The 18891-nt window shown below is 42.8% G+C and overlaps 1 protein-coding gene across 4 annotated transcripts in view; it reads right to left on the bottom strand.

The window, feature by feature from the left end:
* Positions 1-500: 500 nt before the first annotated feature.
* The window catches only part of PTBP3 (polypyrimidine tract binding protein 3), a 241291-nt gene continuing 222900 nt past the window's right edge, over positions 501-18891 (bottom strand). For 3 of the 4 annotated variants that reach the window (XM_075315982.1, XM_075315989.1, XM_075315975.1), the window contains 4 exons: positions 16592-16808; positions 15347-15424; positions 13765-13812; positions 501-2597 (listed from right to left, as the gene is read on the bottom strand). In XM_075315982.1, coding sequence (XP_075172097.1) covers positions 2465-2597; positions 13765-13812; positions 15347-15424; positions 16592-16808 — 476 coding nt within the window. In that variant the 3' untranslated portion in view covers positions 501-2464. The remainder of the gene's footprint in view (positions 2598-13764; positions 13813-15346; positions 15425-16591; positions 16809-18891) is intronic. The other variant, XM_075315993.1, reaches the window with a different exon arrangement.

The raw sequence follows: 18891 nt of genomic DNA, 5'->3' as shown, positions 1-18891 counted from the left end.
AGGAGACCTGTTTTCTTTTTCTGTTGGATTCCATACATAAATTATGGCACTTGCCATCAGACAAGCTCTGCATCTAGGTAAGAAGTTCTCCATACATACGATAACTAACTAAGCATGGTAAAGTGGCACATGGAGCCTCGACTACAGAGCAGTACAGACTTCTACATGGCATCACACAGCCTCCTGCACATAGTTTTGCAGGAAAACTGGTCTAGCAAGAAAATTGGTCTGGCATGAAAACTGGTCTCGCAACCAATGACCGTGCAGCTTCCATTTTTTTTTTTTTTTTTTTAAAGAACAGTTGAAACAAGTAAAGCTGTAGTAATTAGGTCACTGTATTGACTGATAAAACCAAAAGTCTATTCTGCTATTTGTGTGATCATCACAGTATAACCAAGACAAACCACCATATCTATTGTAAGCTACATATCAGTAAAACAGGTTTGAGAATTGTGGATATTTTCATGTGTTTCATAACTAAATATCAAACATGTATGTATAAAAAAAAAAAAAAAAAAAACCACGCAGAGGTTTCCAAATTTCTTGTTAACGCAAGTACACAGTAACGCAACATACTGCAATGTTTCTGCGTATGTGCAGTTTTCCAGCCAGTCATTGAAATTGGTTTTTCCCATATTGTAAAACTAAACACAAGCAAAGAGTATTCTAGGAACACTCGGTTTTTCCTGCAGATTTGTGATATAAAACAGAAAAATTCAAAGCCTCATAAATAACAGTTTACAAAGAGAGTTGTGCACAGTCATTCACAAAAAACTTTCTATTAATTTTAAGCACTCAAAATGTTTTGAAGATAAAATAATAAAACCCAATCTTTGGCTGTAGGAACAAAGTTTGCCAATTCAAAGTTCTCTATCACCCCAAAAACCTCACTTACAATACTGCAAACATGTATTTTTTAACATTCATGCATGCCACGTGCACAATCAGGGGGCTCGAAACGAGTAGTCGGACATTAGGACGGACTCAACTCGAGTACAGAGTGTAATGAAAGTCAATGAGAAACTCGAGCATTGCTGAAGATCTTCCAGAAAAATACTTGAGCTTCCCATTGACTTCCATTATACTTGAAATGAGCAGTCAAGATGGACTCGAATCGATTACAGAACAACAGAGCATGGTAGTGTTCGCTCATCACTACAGTCCACCTCATTATAAATGTACACTGATTTTCAATGCTTTTATCGTCTTTTTCCATTTTCATCACCTGTTTTCTAAGGCTAAAACGCAATTGAAACTGTGTAATGCTTGTGGATTAACAGGAAATAAAACTCACACGGAAAACAGAAAACTAGAAAAATGTAAGGAAAAAAAAAACAAACTCTCACCAAACCCACAATACAATTTTCAAAAGATACATCAAAAATAACCTACCCTATTTTTCATTATAAGCACATAATAAGGCACATAATAAGTAAATTAAGTACACATTAATTCTGATGCAAGGATTTTAGTTATTATAGTGGTACAAAAAACCCTTGAGGTTTAAGTCTTGTTGAACACATTACCAAAAATAATTTCTTAAAAATCTGCAAAACCAAATAATAGACCTGAATAATTATTTGAGAGACTGTAAACTTTTTTCTTTCAAGAAAGAAACAGTTTGTGATTTAATTAACGGTGAACTTTTACAGTTTGTTCCAAAATAAGCGCATTTCACAACATATCTGGAGAGGCAAGTAGCCTATCACTTTTACAACACAGACTGCTTGGGAATATGTGCAGTTCCATTTTCAAGTAACATTCAATTTTTTAAACTGCAAATAAACAAAAATTTTTACAAAATTTAAATCAGGAATAACGTATGTTAAATAAATGATTAAAATATATATTAAAATTTAAAAAAAAAATGTTTTTGTGGGCAAAATTACTAAAATTAATTTTGGGCCACTAATTAGCTTTGGAAAAATTAGACCATATCACCAAATATTTGCCAGAGATATGCCAACAAAGAATATATATATTTCTGCTTCACTTTCAGTATGCTCTAGCTATAAATATAAAACAAGGACCTGAATTCTTGCAAAATAAAATTCCAAATAAATAAAAGGAAGAAAGGAAAGATTTGTCTCCATAGAACTATGTTAAAACCTTGATGATTGTCAGAAGAATGCTGGATATGGTTTATTTGGAACAAAGAAAATGAACACCAGGGGTATGAAATTAGGAAACAAAACTCGAATATTTCTAGATTTTGTTATAAAATGCAGAATTTGTACATTTCACCACTATCAAGCACGAAGCTTTAGAACAATTCTGCATTTTGTCAGTCTGTATGTTAGAAGGCATCTGATGTGTTCCTTCTTCTCATAGAGATACAACTTTACGAATGAGGCAAGGTTGGTCTTACAATATTCAGTCTCTGTCTGAGGGATTTTGCCAAAACCGTGGTCCAGTCTTTACAAGGAAATAATGAAGAGGGAGGAAAATTGATAGCCGACAGAACTTAGATCATTGATTTGGAGAAGGAAACTCTCAGATGGTGGTTGTCTCCCAAATCATGGTTGTGCAGATCTATTAGAGCTGTTATAGCTTCCTCCACTGTGCCAAGCTGTATAAGTGCCATTTTTCTGTCTTTCCTACAAAATATAAAGCAAATTTTTGACAATCCATACATTTCCTGTACATAAAGATTATATGTAGGTAGAATATATTTTGTGCTACATACATATAGACTTAAAATTGTTATCACTATTAAATTTATGTCCACCTGCGGCTGCCAACAGGGGGAGAGGAGTTTTTAAGCTTATTGGATAGTTTTATCATTGAGCTTAAAGGGAACCGGTCACCAGATTTTTCCCTATTACGCTAAAAGAATCACCTTCTGCAGCGCCTGGGCTGCATTCTATGAAGGTGCACCTTGGCCCTGCCTCTCCTTCCAGACCCCAAAAATAACTTTATAAAACTTGGCTGTTAGGTATGCTAATTACCTGTGTTGGCCAGATGGGCTGACTCATTTTCTGCTCCTTTCCCCCCTCCTGACGCTGATAGCCATCCTCCTGTCTTGATTGACGGTAGGATGCCCCCCGTCATCCTCCTCGTCGAATTTTCAACTCTCATGCCTGTGCAGTTAGGTCAGCTCGTGCAGGGGCAGTTCGCTCTGCCATATCACGGGCAGAGCGGAAAACAGCTGCCCTCGCTCGCGCCTGTGAGCTAAATGCACAGGCGTGAGATTATGGGCGGGTACAAGCATGACGCTGGTGAGGTCATGCACAGCGCCGACCTCACCAGCCAGTTCCGCACCACCCTACATCTCCTCCCTCATCTCTATCACCCCACCGATGCCCTCCGCTCTGCTAATGACCTAAAACTGACATCCTCAACAATTCAAACCTCCCACTCCAGTCTTCAAGATTTCTCACGAGCTGCGCCTATGCTCTGGAACACACTGCCAAGAACAATCCGATTAATTCCCAACATCCACACCTTTTAGTGGGCCCTAAAAACGTATTTCTTTAGACTAGCCCATCACTTCACTGCCCTGATCTAATCTAGTCCCTTTCTGCCCTTCATAAAATTTACTTCCAATTCTTGTCCCCTGTACCTGTATAAATTCTCACCGACGGGTTCATGCAGCTGGTTTTGAATACCCTATTAAATCAATGGCTGGACCATATATGACAAGTTTTTCTCTCCCCCCCCCCTCATTCACCTTTTGTGCCTCCCCTATTTCCTCAGACTGTAAGCTTACGAGCAGGGCCCTCACTCCTCCTGGTATCTTAATTTTGTTATTTTGTATTGATTCATATTGTCTGTACATGTCCCCTCTGAATTGTAAAGCGCTGCGGAATATGTTGGCTCTATAGAAATAAAACTGCTTATTATTATTAGCATACCTAACGGCCAAGTTTTATAAAGTTATTTTTGGGGTCTGGAAGAGGAGTCAGGGCCAAGGTGCACCTTCATAGAATGCAGCCCAGGAGCTGCAGAAGGTGATTCTTTTAGTTTAATAAGGAAAAATCTGGTGATAGGTTCCCTTTAAAAAAAGGAGGTTGTCTACTCTTTAAAAAGACCTTTCACCAAATATTTCATGTTGATCTAGACACACAATGTACCGTACTTTTTGGAATATAAGAAACTTTTCCTAAAAATTTGGAAGAAATTGAGGGAGCATTTTATAGTCCAGATGAACCTGGCTCAATGTGGTTGGGGGGTGGCAGCAAAACAGGTCATAGGGGGCAGGAACAAGGTCGCCACTGCAGAAAGCCGCTGGCTGGGGTGAACAAAATTGTCTGCTTTAAAAGGAAATTAATATTCACTGCTCCTCGCGGCTATCGTCTCGCCCACCTCTAGGCACTTCAGCTGGAATGGTGGGCGGGATATATAGCAGGATGGGTGAAATATATATCAGGATAGGGAACACATACCAGGATAAAGGGACATATACAGTTGTGCTTAAAAGTTTACATATCCCGGCAGATATTTTGCTTTCTTGACCTTTTTACAGAGAATATAAACGATAACACAAAATCTTTTTTTCCCACTCATGGTTAGTAGTTGGGTGAACCCATTTATTGTCAAAACTACGGTGTTTTCTCTTTTTAAACAATAATGACAACCAAAAATATCCAAATGACCCTGATCAAAAGTTCACATACCCCAGTTCTTAACATTATGTATTGCCCCCTCTAACATCAACGACAGCTTGAAATCTTTTGGATGAGGCTCTTTATTTTCTCAGATGGTAAAGCTGCCCATTCTTCTTGGCAAAAAGCCTCCAGTTCGTGTAAATTCCTGGGATTTGGCGCCGCTCACTTCAGCGGTATTTTGCCACAAAGCCAGATCAGTCACAAATGCATTTCAGTTTCATTCTTTTCCTATGACACCTCTCCAAATGTAATGTTTATGGTTGTGGCCAAAAAGTTCGATTTTGATCTCATCACTCCAAATTACCTTGTTCCAGTAAGTTTGGAGGCTTGTCTCTGGGCTGTTTGGCATATTGTATGCAAGATACTTTGTGGCATTTGCACAGTAATGGCTTTCTTCTGGTGGTTTGACCATGCAGCCCATTTTTCTTCAAGTGCCTCCTTATTGTGCATCTTGAAACAGCCACACCACTAGTTTGCAGGGAGTCCTGTATTTCAGCTGATTTTATTTGTGTGGTTTTCTTTGCATCCCGAACAATTTTCGTGGCAGTTGTGGCGACATTTTTGTTGATCTACCTGATCGTGATTTGGCTTTTACAGAGCCCCTGATTTTTCATTTTTTAATCACAGTTTGAACACTGCTGACTGGCATTATCAATTCCTTGGATATCTTTTTGTATCCCTTTCCTGTTTTATACAGTTCAATTATTTTTTTTCTGTAGCTCAGTTAACAATTCTTTTGCTTTCCCCATGACTCACAATCCAGAAATGTCACACACTGATTACAAGCAAACAGGTTACAGTTGAGGATGTTACCTTTATTAGCCATTCAAACCCATGTGTCAAATTCTGTGCATGTTATCAGGCCAATATCACCAGGGTGTGAGAACTTTTGATCAGGGTCATTTGGAGGTTTTTGGTTGTCATTATGATTTAAAAAGAGAAAACACAGTAGTTGGGACAATAAATGGCTTCACCCAACCACTAACCATGAGTTGAAAAGAAGGGAATTTTGTTTACTTACCGTAAATTCCTTTTCTTCTAGCTCTAATTGGGAGACCCAGACAATTGAGACCCAGACAATTGGGTGTATAGGCTATGCCTCCGGAGGCCGCACAAAGTATTACACTTAAAAGTGTTAAGCCCCTCCCCTTCTGCCTATACACCCCCCGTGCTCCCACGGGCTCCTCAGTTTTGGTGCAAAAGCAAGAAGGAGGAAAAGATTATAAACTGGTGTAAAGTAGATTCAATCCGAAGGAATATCGGAGAACTGAAACCAAACAACATGAACAACATGTGTACACAAAAAAACAGGGGCGGGTGCTGGGTCTCCCAATTAGAGCTAGAAGAAAAGGAATTTACGGTAAGTAAACAAAATTCCCTTCTTCTTTGTCGCTCTATTGGGAGACCCAGACAATTGGGATGTCCAAAAGCAATCCCTGGGTGGGTAAAATAATACCTCGTAATAGAGCCGTAAAACGGCCTCTTCCTACAGGTGGGCAACCGCCGCCTGAAGGACTCGTCTACCTAGGCTGGCATACGCCGAAGCATAGGTATGCACCTGATAGTGTTTCGTGAAAGTGTGCAGGCTCGACCAGGTAGCCGCCTGACACACCTGCTGACCCGTAGCCTGGTGCCTCAAAGCCCAGGACGCGCCCCCGGCTCTGGTAGAATGGGCCTAGAGCCCTGAGGGAACCGGCAGCCCGGTAAGCTTCGAGAATTGGTTCCTTGATCCACCGGGCCAGGGTTGATTTGGAAGCCTGTGACCCTTTACGCTGGCCAGCGACAAGGACAAAGAGTGCATCCGAGCGGCGCAGGGGCGCCGTACGAGAAATGTAGAGCCTGAGTGCTCTCACCAGATCTAACCAGTGCAAATCCTTTTCACATTGGTGAACTGGATGATGACAAAAAGAGGGTAAGGAGATATCCTGATTGAGATGAAAGGGGGGTACCACCCTTGGGAGAAATTCCAGAACCGGACGCAGAACCACCTTGTCCTGGTGAACACCAGGAAAGGGGCTTTGCACGACAACATTGCTAGCTCAGACACTCTCCGAAGTGAAGTGACTGCTACTAGGAAAATCACTTTCTGCGAAAGGCGTGAGAAAGAAATATCCCTTATTGGATCGAATGGTGGTTTCTGAAGAACCATCAGCACCCCGTTCAGATCCCAGGGTTCTAACGGCCGCTTGTAAGGATGAACGATGTGACAACCCCCTGCAGGAACGTGCATACCTGTGGAAGTCTGGCTAGGCGCTACTGGAAAAAACACAGAGAGCGCTGAGACTTGTCCCTTAAGGGAGCCGAGCGACAAACCCTTTTCCAGTCCAGATTGAAGGAAGGACAGAAAAATGGGCAAGGCAAAAGGCCAGGGAGAAAAACCCCGAGCAGAGCACCACGACAGGAAATTTTTCCACGTCCTGTGGTAGATCTTGGCGGACGTTGGTTTCCTAACCTGTCTCATAGTGGCAATGACCTCTTGAGATAATCCTGAAGACGCTAGATCTAGGAATGAATGGCCACAGTGTCAGGTTGAGGGCCGCAGAATTCAAATGGAAAAACGGCCCTTGAGACAGCAAGTCTGGTCGGACTGGTAGTGCCCACGTTTGGCCTACCGTGAGATGCCACAGATCCGGGTACCACGACCTCCTCGGCCAGTCTGGAGTGACGAGGATGGCGCGGCGGCAGTCGGCCCTGATCGTGCGTAACACTCTGGGCAACAGTGCCAGCGGAGGAAACACATAAGGGAGTTGAAACTGCGACCAATTCCGAACTAAGGCGTCTGCCGCCATAGCTCTGTGAGCGTGAGAGCGTGCCATGAATGCCATGACCTTGTTGTTGTGCCGGGACGCCATTAGGTCGACGTCCGGCCTCCCTCAGCGGCAACAGATCTCCTGAAACACGCCCGGGTGAAGAGACCATTCCCCTGCGTCCATGCCCTGGCGACTGAGAAAGTCTGCTTCCCAGTTTTCGATGCCCGGGATGTGAACTGCGGAGATGGTGGAGGCCGTGGCTTCCACCCACATCAAAATCCGCCGGACTTCCTGGAAGGCTTGCCGACTGCGTGTTCCGCCTTGGTGGTTGATGTAAGCCACCACTGTGGAGTTGTCCGACTGAATTCGGATCTGCTTGCCTTCCAGCCACTGCTGGAACACTTTTTAGGGCAAGATACACTGCCCTGATCTTCAGAACATTGATCTGAAGCGAGGACTCTTGCTGAGTCCACGTACCCTGAGCCCTGTGGTGGAGAAAGACTGCTCCCCACCCTGACAGACTCGCGTCCGTCGTGACCACCTCCCAGGATGGGGGTAGGAAGGATTTCCCATGCGATAATGAAGTGGGAAGAAAGCCACCCCCTAAGGGAAGCTTTGGTTGCCTGAGAGAGGGAGACGTTCCTGTCGAGGGACGTCGGTTTCCTGTCCTATTTGCGTAGGATGTCCCAATGAAGAGGACGCAGGTGAAACTGCGCGAAAGGAACTGCCTCCATTGCTGCCACCATCTTCCCCAGGAAGTGCATGAGGCCCTTCAAGGGGTGTGCTTGACCTTGAAGGAGAGATTGCACCCCTTTCTGTAGTGAACGCTTGTTGATCAGCGGAAGCTTCACTATCGCCGATAGGGTATGAAACTCCATGCCAAGATATGTCAGCGATTGGGCTGGTGTCAGATTTGACTTTGGAAAATTGATGATCCACCCGAAACTCTGGAGAGCCCCCAGAGAAGCGTCGGGGCTGTGTTGGCATGCCTCTTGAGAGGGTGCCTTGATCAGCAGATCGTCCAAGTAAGGGATCACCGAGTGACCCTGAGAGTGGAGGACCGCAACTACTGTAGCCCTGACCTTGGTGAAAACCCGTGGGGCTGTAGCCAGGCCGAACTGCAGTGCCACGAACTGCAGGTGTTCGTCTCCTATGGTGAAGCGCAAGAAGCGTTGGTGCTCTGGAGCCACCGGTACGTGGAGAAAAGCATCTTTGATATCGATCGATGCAAGGAAATCTTCTGGGGACATTGAGTCGATGACGGAGCGGAGGGTTTCCATCCGGAACCGTCTGGTCTATACGTGTTTGTTGAGCAGTTACGGGTCCAGGACAGGACGGAAAGACCCGTCCTTCTTTGTAACCACAAACAGGTTGGAGAAAAACCCGTGACCCTGTTGCTGAAGAGGAACAGGGACCACCACTCCTTCTGCCCTCAGGGTGCCCAGCGCCTGCAGAAGAGCCTCGGCTCGCTCGGGAGGCGGGGATAACCTGAAGAATCGAGTCGGGGGACGAGAGGCGAACTCTAACTTGTAACCGTGAGACAGAATGTCTCTCGCCCAACGGTCTTTTACCCTTGGCAGCCAGGAGTCGCAAAGGCGGGAAAGCCTGCCACCAACCGAGGATGCGGATTGAGGAGACCGAAAGCCATCAAGAAGCCGCTTTGGTAGCGGCACCTCCGGTGGTCTTTTTGACTTAGACCGCCATGAATCGGAGAGCCCTTGATCTATTCAGAGGCCTTTTGGACGAGGAGAATTGGGACCTGCCCGCGCCCCGAAAGAACCGAAACCTCGACTGCCCCATCCTCTGTTGGGGTATGTTCGGTTTGGGCTGGGGTAAAGATGTATCCTTTCCCTTGTATTGTTTGATGATTTCATCCAAACGTTCGCCAAACAGTCGGTCGCCAGAAATTGGCAAACTGGTTAAACGCTTTTTTGGAAGCAGAATCTGCCTTCCAGTTCCGTAGCCACAAGGCCCTGCAGAGTACCACCGAATTGGCGGAAGCAACCGCCATACGGCTCGCAGAGTCCAGGACAGCATTAATAGCGTAAGACGCAAATGCCGACGTCTGTGTGGCTGCGTCAATTTGCGCTTGACCTGCTGAGATAGCTTGTAGCACCCATACGGCTGCAAATGCTGGTGTAAAAGAAGCACTGATAGCTTCATAGATGGATTTCAACCAGAGCTCCATCTGCCTGTGAGTGGCATCTTTGATTGATAGACGCTATAAGATCGTTCACTATGGCGTCCCCGTCAGGCGTATCAAGATTGAGAGCGGCCTCAGGATCAGAATCCTGATCAGCTGTCTCCGCTTCATCATCCAGGGATTCCCCCCGCTGAGACCCTGACCAATATGAAGATGTCGAGGGAATTTCCCAGCGAGCTCGCTTAGACGGTCAGGGGCTGGGGTCTGTATCAGAGACCTCACTCTGGGATCTATGAGACACCCCGGGGAGACCTCTGGTCCAACTGAGGTGGGCCAGGGAGCAATGATTCAACAGTGCCCCTGTGCTGAGATACCGGTCTGGATTGCTCAGTGGATCCTGCCGGTAGCGGGGTCGTACATGCGGCGCAGGCAGCATAGTAAGCCTGTGGTTTGGCGCTCCTGCCTTTTATGGGCGCCATGCTGTTGACTTCCCTGAGCAACACAATATATATACAGAATCAACTGTGCACCATACAGTGTAAAGCATATCTTATAAACATATGATTTAAAATTACACTCCTGCACAAATGTGGCTAGCACCACAGATGCTGCATACCCCCCGCATAAAGCGGTTGTGAGGCCACCAGGGTCCCTGCCTGGGTCTGTCAGAATTTGTCCCCCTCTGCAGCATTCAAGGAGCTGACAGGAATGGCTGCCGGCTTCTGAGGAGAGGACAGTGAGGGGGGTGGAGTATGCAAAGCATGCTCCAGCCCTCAGTGCTGCTCATCCTGTGCAGCGTCCCGCCCTTCCCCTGCTTGTCAGGGCTGTGGGCGGGAGGAAGAAAGACTAGGCCGCAAAAGCCGGGGACTCGAGTAATAAACGCGGCCGCCGTAAAAGCGCGGCCGCGCGGAAGTCCCCGGCGCACTACAAGTCCCAGCCGCGCCTCAGTGTCAAAACATGGCGGCGGCGGTCAGCGCGGTAGTCTCCCTACATAAACACACTCAGCGATGCTGAGTGTGTAATGGCACGGCTGCCGGCGTCCTGAGAGAGGAGGAAGCCGTGGGCGTGACCCTTAGAAAGTGCGGGAACTGGTGCCTCACAGTGCAGTGAGGGGAGTGGAGTATGCAAAGCATGCTCCAGCCCTCACTGCAGCTCGTCTGTAAAGCGTCCCGCCCTTCCCCTGCCTGTCAGGGCTGTGGGCGGGAGGAGGAAACACTAGGCCGTACAAGCCGGGGACTCAAGTAATGAGCGCGGCTGCCATAAAAGCGCGGCCGCGTGGAAGTCCCCGGCGCACTACAAGTCCCAGCCGCACCTCAGTGTTAAAAACATGGCGGTGGCGGTAGTACGGTAGTCCCCCTACATAAACACACTCAGCGACGCTGAGTGTGTAATGGCACATTAACCCGGTCAGCGCCGCGGTCCCCGGTGCACTAGCACACCCAGCAAAGCTGGAGTGTTGCTGTGCGCGGTCCCCACAGGGACACAGAGTACCTTCAAGTAGCAGGGCCATGTCCCTGAACGATACCCGGCTCCTATCCAGCAGAGTCTTAGGAGCTGTGGATGGAGCACGGTCTCAGTGCCTGGAGACCGGTAAGATCCCACTTCCACCAGAGCCCTGAGGGGGATGGGGAAGGAAAACAGCATGTGGGCTCCAGCCTCCGTACCCGCAATGGATACCTCAACCTTAACAACACCGCCGACAAGAGTGGGGTGAGAAGGGAGCATGCTGGGGGCCCTGTTATGGGCCCTCTTTTCTTCCATCCGACATAGTCAGCAGCTGCTGCTGACCAATCTATGCAGCTGTGCGTGCGTGTCTGACCTCCTTCGCACAAAGCAAAAAACTGAGGAGCCCGTGGGAGCACGGGGGGTGTATAGGCAGAAGGGGAGGGGCTTAACACTTTTAAGTGTAATACTTTGTGCGGCCTCCGGAGGCATAGCCTATACACCCAATTGTCTGGGTCTCAATTGTCTGGGTCTCCCAATAGAGCGACAAAGAAAAGATTGTGTGTTATCATTCATATTTTCTGAAAAAAGGCCAAGAAAGCAAAAAATCTGCTGGGGTATGTAAACCTTTGAGCACAACTGTACAACAGGATAGAGACATTAGTACAGTGTGTCAGTATCAGATCCACCCATAACAGTGCTTCATGGCCACATTTCTTGCTTCAACATTTTTTTTTATATTTTCCGCCTCCAAAAGGTGTGTCTTATGGTCCAGTGCATCTTTTCTTTTTTTTATTTTGCTTTCCTGCTGTGGAGATATGATATTAGCTATTAAAATAATTGGCATGTAATGAGTAAAGATTAAGTCCAATTGGGTAACAGACAGTTTTCATTGGGGGGGGGGGGGGGTGTACTTCTTCCCCCTGTATGAATCTAACCAATCATAAACAGGCAGCAACACAGCAAAAAAGGACATGGCCTCACAATAGCTTGGAACAGGTTTCTCAGTGTGTGAGATGTATGACAGACAACTATACTCTTATGGTCTAATCTCAGCCATTTATGCTTTCTAATGATGCAAAAATGACTAACTTACGATGAGTTTAGCTGTGGCACCATTTAAAACCTTCTATCATCTCCCCTCCTCGCTTTACATGGACCAGAGCTGTAGTGCCCTTCCCAGACACTGCTTGTCCATGGATGTGTCACTAATCGCACTTATATCTGCTAAGATCAGGCCACTGGTAATCCTTCCGTAGTGAGATGTCTCACACAGGAGTAACCTGCATGTTCTAGACTACTCCTGTGGGAGACATATAGTGATAGCGTGCTCTGCTCTCTCTTCAAAGCCATTACAAGTTGCCTGACTATACAAGTGCGATTACTGACATGTCTGGAGAGGCAGCACAACAGAGGAGATCATGCAAGGAGAGGAGAAGAGTTGAGAGAAGGATCTATAATGTGACACAGTTAAATTTGGCCTGCAGAGTACGATGTGAGTCAATATGCCGAGGAGGGTTAGCGCATGATCACTTTTGTGAGCACTGGCTCCTACAACCCTGTGCACCACCCCAAAGACTTGAAGCAAGGGGCTATTTATCTGCAGGTAAATAGCATTTCTGAATGTGACAGGTTGCCTTTGACTTGTAATTCACACAAGTTTTATTTAAAAGGGAAAAAACATCAGAAAATGACCTACTGTTTAAATTAGACTTGTGTTAAATGTTGTTTTAAGTTTTGGTCATTTTTTTTTCCATATCACAATCTGTACTAAAGACATAGAAATCATGCATTTTTCACCTGGCCACTGGGGCATTTTTATATTCCAACTTCCAGATTTAGGAAACAACAACTCAACATTTAAATGCAAACACCAAGAAGGACAAGGTGTGGAATTATGGAAATCATAGCATCGATAGACATATTCATGATATGCAAATGATAAAGAAATGGAAACAAAATTTTGAGAACATTCAGTATTAAGTAGGAGCGTCACATGCAAAAATACAAAAAATACACATACTTATACACCTTGGCATGTTGTTATTAGTTGTCTGCAGAGTATTCTGCCAAACTGAATGCACTTGTGCATGCAAATCATCAAGATCCACCGCTGGCAATTCACTTTAATTGCCGACTAATGACTTTGCACATGTGCTGAATGGGAAACACATCCTCAATCAGAGCAAGCCATGGTAGCACGTTTAGACCAAGGAGGCTGCTCACTGTAGCAAAAGCAACATGCAGCCTGGTATTGTCATGTTGCAAAACAGCATCTGGTACACTTTCGCGTTCCCTTATGAAGGCCTCCTCATGGCATTGTCCATGTGGTCTCCAGAATAATCTGCCCCCAACATTGAGTCCAAGAGATCATTGTTCGCAAACTACAAAAGGGAGCTGCCAGCAGCGGATCTTGATTATTTGCTTGCACAAAAGCATTTAACATTGCAAAACATTCTGTAGACAACCATTAATAACCTCATTGATAACATGTCTAGATGTGTAAGCGTGCATATTTCTCTATTTCTTGGCATGGGGTTCTTACCAGATACTAAAAACATTTTGAAAATTCGGTTTCCATTTCTTACCAAGTGCATATCTTTAACATGTCTATTGATCCTATGGTTTTCATAATACAAAGTTTTCCTTCTAGGTTTTGCAATTGCAATGTTAAGAAGAATCCTACCCAATCTTTGACAATGAAGCATCTGATGAGCCTGTGCAAAAGCCATTGTTAAGGAAGGTCGAGTAGGGTCATCTGTGACATTAATTATTGTGATTTTGTGATCCTGTGTTATCAGCTGTATATAGGAGATATTACCTGTCATTGTAATCCTGTCCCTGATAGGGAGCCTGCTGAAAACTCTTCCTGAAAAGACAGGAAGTATAAGTCTAAGAGCCCCAAAGGTCAGAGAGAAAATTGCAAGATTACTAATTTTATTTATAGAGTTCAAGTTAAAGAAAACCCACACACAATATGTACATTTTTTTTTTTTTTTTTTTAAATTGGCAAATACAAACACCTGATTTAAACAATAGCTCATATATTTTCCGATGAAGGCTTCCCTTTAATCTTGCTCCAACTGTTTTCCAATTGGAGCCAAGCAGCCATATAGTGTTAGCTGTAGGTCTGAGCAAGCTGTAGCTAACTACATATTTTTCATGCACCTGTAATTCACATATGTTGATAACCCCTGAACTAGTCACATCTACTTACTTTCCCATAATTCAATAATACATATGAAAATAAGAAACTCTAATGTATTTTAACAGAAAAATTAGCTTCCTTCTCCTCCATGGACTGATCTTTAACTCTCAATTTCTTAAATTCACAGGTAGAATATCTTATCTTAAGTGAATACAGATTTTCCCATTACTGACATAGGAAATGACCGTTCTTGCTTTTAAAATTTTATGGAAGGAGAACTAGAGACAGAAATAGTGATTCTGCTGCAAGTTCTCCTGAAATGAAAGTTACTGTTCTCTATACAGATTTATCACTGTCATCTCTTATCTCACTAATGGGAAAATTTGTATTAATTAAAGACAGATGTTATCTGTGAATTTAGAATTTTGAGAATGACTGATCAGTCCAGGACGAAGTAGTAAAGTTCTCTAATAAGATATATTACAAACTTTATAATTTTCACATCTAATTGGAGAAATTTGCTTCTTTCTCCTTGTGTATGGATTATTAATTTTCCTGAATTGAGAAACAACGGTCTACAGTGACTACAGATTTTCCCATTACTGAGGTAGCAGATGACAAGTAGTTACAGTTCTTCATTGAACTTTATGAGCAGTGTTGTTCCTGGAGAACTTGCAGCAGAATATCTTTTTCTCTATAGCTAATCTCTCTGTGGAATTTTAAAAGCATCAACTCTCATCTATTATCTCGGTTAAAGGAAAATATGTCTTCACTGAATACACATTTTATCCATGTATTTTGATTGAAAAATCAATCCATGAGCAGAAAGAAGCAGATTTCTTGATATAAATATACAGTATTAAAAAGTTGCTTATTTTTATAAGTTCTATTGCGTTAGAAATTGAAGAAAAAAAAAAAAAAAACATGGTTGGTGACATTCTAGCTCCTCTTTGTTCTTCATATACATTAACAGAGCATGAGGAAAAGAGTCTATCTAAAGATAAATTAATAGATTTCTGCGTACTATCCAGAACTTGGAAGGCACATACAGTCCTCTCTATATCAGATGTAATTTTGATGATACAGTATAACATTCCTAAACAATAAAGTATGTCATTTAGAAGCAAAGTGACACAGGCAAAATTAATTTAGTAAACCTATAAAGTGTCTTTTATATTAGGTCACTGTATACCGATAGGATTAAAAGGAGGCAAAAGAAAATCATTTTTGCAAATATTTATACAGATATACTTACTGGAAGAATTTAAAGGCCTTGACTGAACATCCAGTACTTGCAAACAATCTTTTAAGGTCATCATCAGAAACTGAAGGCCTTTTTAAAAATAGAGAAAAGAAAATAAAGAATACAGTATTTATGAAAGAACATGCACAGGATCTCTCAGTAATGTATTTAAATGTATGACCTGTATATAAAAGTTTATTTTTACATTTCACAGTATACTAGTTTAGCTTTTCTATCTATAAATCCATTATACCGAAAGCCTCAAGGATGGTCTAAAAAGACTATTTCCATTATTGTTCAATGATCGTATATATGACACGGTCAACCAAATACATATAATACACCAATACATATGTACATTTGGTAGGTAAACATATCTATGCTTAGGATTTAACATACTTCTCAAATTCAATGGAGAAAATATGGTCTGATTTTTAGCCAATGCGAATTTAGACTAGACAGTCTTAAATTAGGACCTTTTACAGTGTACTCGAAGTTTACACCACCTTTTAGTTGGCACATTTTATGGAGTACTGTGTCACATTTCTGCCATACCCCTTTCTGCTAGACAAAATCCCGTCCAGTGAGACCATGCCGATTATTGGCAAAATACAGAAAGTGTTTAAAACACATACTATAATAAAGATGCTCCAAGAAAAGTTTTTGCGGCCGAATTTTGGAGCATTTAGCTTAATACATTTTCCACACTGCATACAATATGAATGCCATGCTATTGTTATAAAAAATTGATTTGTAATTTTTGGATAAAAACTTCCCATTGACAAAAAGTTTATTGTTCTGCTTTAACTAGTTTTTAATCGTTGGATACAGTTTTATCCTATCCTACAACTGGCATCACCCTTAAGGAGGTTACCCACCACTTTGATACTGATGGCCTATAAATATCATATCAAAGGTGATCCGGCACCTGGCACCCTCCCGAAAAGCTGATATCACCTCTGCTGATGGCCAGATGAAAACAGTGTACGGACCAAAGCAGTACTCGTCCAACAATGTTCAGTGGCAGTTGTAGAGAACTGCAGCTCATCTGCCAGGAGTCGCTAAGCATTGTATGGAGCCTAGCTGTTCCGCTTTCCACACTGTTCACAAAAGAAACTGATAAAAGCCGATTGGTGAACATGCAGGGAGTCAGATCCTCACTCAGTCTAATATTAGTCACCTATTTTGAGGATAGGATATTAATATAAATGTAGTGCACAACTCCTTTAAATAAAAAAGTTCATATTGTATACATACGGTATATTAGAAAGGTGCAGGGTTGCTGAAGGAGGAAATATATTCTGAAAATTCTTTGAGCCCGGTTTTTTGAAGCGATGTAGTGGGCTGTTGGTATAGTCCTTAGTCAGGCCTTGGTCTTCATGTCCTTCACGAGGAAGCTGAACAGACTGGTGCTTTGACAGGGTAATTCGCAGTACCCTTCCGTGAAGTCTTTGACCATTTAGATGACTCATAGCTAAATAGGCATAGGCATAAGCATAAAAAAAAAAAAAAAAAGTATTAGAAGTCATAACTTTCACCATATACTAGCAATGTAGTGGGTTAAAGAAGTGCATGGCACACGTCAAGTTATTAACTCATCAAAATGCAGATAAATTTGAAAGATACAGTAGACCTAGACCAGAATACAAAGTTTATATTACTAAAACACTTTCAAGAGAAACAACACATCCATCAGATAATAAATTGTATGCGGCTTAATTCATATGTCCTTTGCAAAGTTTAATCTGCCCAATTGGACTGGAGTAAGATGATCTTTTCTGATGAGTTGCCCATCACCTGGTCGTCTAATGGTTAGACGGAGCCCTGGAGAGGCGTACAAGCCACAGTGTCTTGCACCCACTGTGATATTTGGTGGAGGATCGGTGATCTGGGGATGCTTCAGCAAGGCTGGAATTGGGCAGGTTAAACTTTGCGAAGGACGTATGAATCAAGCCGCATACAAGGTTATCCTGGAAAAACAGTTGCTTACTTCTGCTGAGGCAATGTTCCCCAACTCTGAGGACTGTTTTTTTCAGCAGGACAATGCGCCATGCCACACAGCTAGGTCAATCAGTGTGCAGATGAAGGACCACCACATCAAAACCCTGTCATGGCCAGCCCAATCTCTAGACCTGAACTCCATTGAAAACCTCTGTGCCATGATCCAGGCTGGCTTTTCATGCTGCTTGTTACACCCAGTTCTGGCCTGGGCATGTTAGGGGTTAACTTCCCTTGCCTCGTTCTGGATCCCAGGACGCTATATATTGTCTCTCTACCTATGGCTCAGTGCCAGTGATATTTCTGCTTTGCAGCTTATATACTGGTTCTAGTGAGAGTGTTCCCGATCTGTCCTGCCTCCCTGCTACTGTGTCCTGACTTTGACCCTCCCCCGTTCGTCTGCCTGTCCCAGTCCCTGATTTCCCTCTCCTGTCTGTTTCCCTCTGCATACCTGATCTCCCGGCTTCCGACTAAGTTCTGTTTTCTGACTTTGATATTGATCCTCCCTTTGCAGTGACTCGACTTTCCTGGCTAGACCCTGACTGTTTGACTACACTATTGCCCCCTGGTTGGTTGCCTGTTAACTGCCTGCTAAAGTTACTTCGCTGTACTTCAGCTGCCTTTCCGTTACAGTGTTTCTTTGTCTCTCCTTCACTACTCTGCTGCCACCTAGTGGGGATTACGCTGTACTACGTCTTACTAGCCTTTGTACAGCGTGACACTCTGGAATGTAATCAAGAGAAAGCTGGATAGCCACAAGCCATCAAACAAAGAAGAACTGCTTAATTTTACACCAGGAGTGGGATAAGGTCACCCAAAAGCAGTGTGAAAGACTGGTGGAAAGCATGCCAAGACGCATGAAAGCTGTGATTAAAAATCATGGATATTCCACAAAATATTGATTTCTGAACTCTTCCTGAGTTAAAACATTAGTATTGTTGTTTCTAAATGATTATGACCTTGTTTTCTTTGCATTATTTGAGGACTGAAAGCATGGCAATTTTTTTTTTGTTATTTTAACCATTTCTCATTTTCAGAAAATAAATACAAAATGTATTGCTTGGAAATTCGGAGACATGTTGCCAGTAGTTTATAGAATTAAATAACAGTTTACATTTTACTCAAAAATATAGCTATTAAGAGAAAAATAAAAAAAACTGACAATTTTGCAATGGTCTCTTAATTTTTGCCAGAGCTGTATATGTAGTTCATTATATATAATATAAATATACATACACACATATACATAAATACATATATATACACATATATAATATATGTATATATACACACATATACATAAATACATATATATATACACATATAATATATGTATATATACACACATACATAAATACATATATACATATATAATATATGTATAAATACATATATACATATATAATATATGTATATATACACACATATACATAAATACATATATATACATATATAATATATGTATATATACACACATATATATGTATATATACACATATATCTATATCTATATATCTATATATCTATATATATATATATATACACACACATACATATAT

The sequence above is a fragment of the Anomaloglossus baeobatrachus genome, chromosome 1, assembly GCF_048569485.1.
Source record: "Anomaloglossus baeobatrachus isolate aAnoBae1 chromosome 1, aAnoBae1.hap1, whole genome shotgun sequence".
NCBI classification, from domain to species: Eukaryota; Metazoa; Chordata; class Amphibia; order Anura; family Aromobatidae; genus Anomaloglossus; species Anomaloglossus baeobatrachus.
Note: the sequence above shows the minus strand (reverse complement) of the source record. Positions and strands in the feature narration are given on the sequence as shown.